The following is a 3,904-nucleotide window of genomic DNA, read 5'->3' as shown; positions in this document are numbered from 1 at the left end:
GTTCTCACGTGTCCCGTCTGCGACAGAAAAAAAAAAAAAAGACATGCCAAAAATTCGGTGAGTCATTCCACACCATGATTGGCCTTTTATCCCCTCAATGAAACCAGCTACCTACTTGCGCTAACCCTTTTCTTCTCTCTCTCTCTTACGCTCGTTCGTTCTTTCTTTCTTTTTCCACGTCATCGAGCCGTGAAATTTCGATCAATTGTCCACGTAATCTCTAAAGCCATTAATCGCGTTTATCACGGTGAAAGTGAACCATTTTTATTTTGTTTTTTTTTTTTTTTTTTTTTTTAAACGAAAGATGAATCGATGTAAACACGACGATTATTCCTCTTGTGTTGCAGTTTACACGGTAATTTTGTTAAAATCAGTCGAGTCATAGTATACATCGAGGTGAAAGGGGGATAATTGAATTCGACGTAATTTCTTACTTTTTTTAAATTGGAAGAAAAGAGAAGAGGATGATGTGTTTGGATAAGACGATCGCGATCTTTGTGGGAAACAACTTGCGATCGATTTAATTATATACGAATTATATACTGTTTATTATGATTTTTTAATCAAGGATGCTTTCAGTGATCTCGTTCGATTCTTTTCCAAGATTGATCGAATTAAATTTTTCGAGTGGAGAGGAACAGGAGGAAGATATCAACAGAGATACTTTCTATGTATAAAAAGCTTCGAGATAATTTCAGATGAGCTCTCAGATGAGAAAATAAATTATGGTTAAAATTAAATAGGATTGTAAACGTATGTACAATACACCTTTCGGAAAAGGAAATTCGTCCATTCATTCATTGACAGATTCGTCGAAATTTCGGCCATCCATACCATCCGTTTCCAAGAATGCCAATTTCTGACTGAGCGTTGTCACTTTTTTCCCATTCGATGCTCGTAAAATATACAACGTTGTAAAGCTACTTTATTACCGAACATGTTCATCCCATAAAACGTTTAACCAAAGAAAGTTTCCTCCTCTGTCTTAAACTTTATTACATTTTCACTTTATCTTAAAATTGTCACTTTTTTTTCTACATAAATAACTACATACATTTGAATCATTCTTTTTTATTTGCAAATTATTCATTTTCCTTTTCAACATTCCTTGATCAACGATTAAACATCAACTATTGATTATTATTCATTAAAAATTATTTGTTGTATCATTAATTCAATCGTGTAGACACGCGCGTCCCGATCACCACGAAGGTTTTACTTTCACTTCAACCGTAGTCACAGTTAATTGTTATCAAACTTTCACTTATCGTAAAATTCAAAATTAACTACAATTAGAATACATCCCTTATACATAATTCTCGCTTTCAATTTATTATTAAACAATCAATATTATCATCAACAAACAATTCACTAAATACTTTAACTATTAAAAAAAATATACATACTACTCCATCTATTTCTCCATCCTCTCCAAAAATAAAAATATCTCTCTTCATATCTCTCTTATTGATATTCCAAATAAAAAAAGAGAAAAAGAAACGTTGAAATTTGTAGAAGAACTGGTCCATCATCCCAGAGATAGCGAGACGTATCTCGCGGATCTGCTCGGCGATTTATTTATACATGCAGCGGTGCCCTGACATAACTTCCTCGATTTGAATGTGAAAACACACCGGCTACACGGGACGCCCCCGCTAAGTGTATGCCACCCACGTAAATTCCACGTGTGCGAGGGCAAAGCCGCGGACCCGCGGACGAACTCGAGCGGATCAGGTGAAAATAATCGATTAAAAGCGAGCTTGTTCAACGTTATTCTGTTATAAGTTATTCCAACGAGTAATCGGTTTCGATCCGATTGCATAATTATTTCCAACGAGTTTTTTTTTTTTTTCTTCTTTTTATTATCCTGTCCTTTAAGAACATACGGATTACAGTTGTTTTGGTTTTATGGGGGGAGGGGATGTACGAGGGAGAGAATTGGAAAGATTTGTTGAAAGGAGGGAGGGAAGGATTTTTGGGCAATTTTAGTCTCGATTGTTTGCGCTTTTTAAAGTTTTTTAATTTCTCTCTTTTTGACGGAGGAAGGAGGAATTTGATGGAGGAAGATTGTTTGAAATTCTATACGTATTTTCATAACACGTTGTTTCATAATATTCGTTCCGAAAAGAAAAAGAAAAATTGGCTTTAATAAAGCTAATTTTGCTTGCTTTAAGTCGTGTTCTTGGAATTTTGCCCAATTGCATTAACCTCGATTCGGCCACGAAAACAAAGGTGCACGTGAGTACAAAATGCTTAGATTGCAACGAAGAATCCTCTGATCTCTTTCTCCAACGATAAATATGTTATTTCGTTCGAAATCTCTGTGGATTAATAATTTTCTAACTTCTCCTTTTTTCCCCCACACGTTTTATTAAGTTCAATCGATTTGAAAAAGCTGTTGCAACTTTGTACAAAGTACAAAAATATAATACTTATTCCCTGAAACAGTCATTCTCCAATTGCTATCTAAAAATAAAATAAATAACACCAACTTTCCAACGTTCCAAACCAAACATAACCTATAAAATATTCTAAATAAAATAAGCTAAAAAGAATTAATACCAATTATTTAAGAAACGCATAATGAAATCGCAAATACGAGATTAACTCACATTGATTGACAAGTCTGCTCTATATAATCCTTTATAACCGGAAAAAATCGAAATAATCATTGCAAACGTTCGATAAAATGTAAGCAATGAAAATCGATCGTCTTACAATCGAGAAAAGAAACGATAGAAAACCATGTGTGTTCAATCGAATCTAATTAAGAAGATTATAATTATCATTCATCCATAAAAAAAAAGAAAAAAGAAAGAAAACTGACCAGTCGAACCAGAGCCGGGGAGAAAGTCGACCTAATTAATTATTGCTCCTAATTACAGGAATCTCGGTTGCTGGTCGAGTAGCGATGAATAAACGACTATGATTCGTACAGTGATGGCCGATTAACGGCAGCATGTCGATTATCAACGCCTCTTAACGCACTTCCGCTTGTAATTTCAGCGTTTCGAACGTAGCCAGCTGATATGCAGATCACTTTGAAACGAGCGGAGATTGCCGAGACGAGGAATTATTGCGTGTTTACACGGGATCAACAGGTTCGGAGACAGGGAGTGATGCAAGGATGCAAGATGGCTTCTTGGAAAATTGATAATCATCATTTCCTCGTTAATCTATTAATCGTAAATTACATGTTTATTTAAGCCAAGTTTTCTTTTCCAATTTAATTGTTCCTTTATTCTGGAAACGTTTTTCTCTTCCTTTTGTTGTTTGATGATGATGATGGTAATTACTCTATTACTAACGTGGACGTAATTGTACATTTCCCACAAGTTTCTTTTCTATTCAAGTTTTTTTCTGCAATTTCCTCCGTGCAACAGGTTTCAATTTGGAAATGGATTCGTTAATTCGATAATGGATGCTATTTGAGCGAAGGATGATTTCTATGATTTCTTCCTTCTTGTTGTCGTTCTCATTCGAAAGAAAAAATACGATAACGAGATGAGTAGTAATACTAGTAATAATAATAGTAGTAGTAGTACTAGTACTACCAATTACAAAAGATTTATAATATTTAATAACCGGAGGGAAGTTAAAAGATACTCAAGTTAAAAGACACAACACAAGATTCGAAACGATCAATTAACGATTCAACGTGTTTTGAGGGGGGAGAAAAAAGGAAAAGAAAGAAAGGAAGAAGAAAAAAGAAAAGAAAAAAAGACGAAAGTCGTAATAAAAAATTCATAAAGAGATAGAGAAAATGGAAAGAGAGACAGAGAGAGAGAGAGGACTCTGTAATAAGCCTGGGAAGAAACTCAATCAATATACAAATATACGTACGCGTCTCATTGTCAACAGCGGCTCGTAAAGAGATTTGTCACGCTTCAAAAATTCACCTCGC

The 3,904-nt window shown here is 34.6% G+C and overlaps 1 protein-coding gene across 1 annotated transcript in view; it reads right to left on the bottom strand.

The window, feature by feature from the left end:
- Nucleotides 1-3,904, bottom strand: part of LOC102681748 (A disintegrin and metalloproteinase with thrombospondin motifs 9) — a 113,734-nt gene that overhangs the window by 38,285 nt on the left and 71,545 nt on the right. The window contains exon 5 of the mRNA XM_031513576.1: nucleotides 1-17. This exon is cut by the window's left edge and continues 236 nt beyond it. Within this exon, the coding sequence (XP_031369436.1) occupies nucleotides 1-17 (17 nt within the window). The remainder of the gene's footprint in view (nucleotides 18-3,904) is intronic.

The sequence above is a fragment of the Apis dorsata genome, unplaced genomic scaffold (genome assembly GCF_000469605.1).
Source record: "Apis dorsata unplaced genomic scaffold, Apis dorsata 1.3 scaffold_676, whole genome shotgun sequence".
Lineage (NCBI taxonomy): Eukaryota > Metazoa > Arthropoda > Insecta > Hymenoptera > Apidae > Apis > Apis dorsata.
Note: the sequence above shows the minus strand (reverse complement) of the source record. Positions and strands in the feature narration are given on the sequence as shown.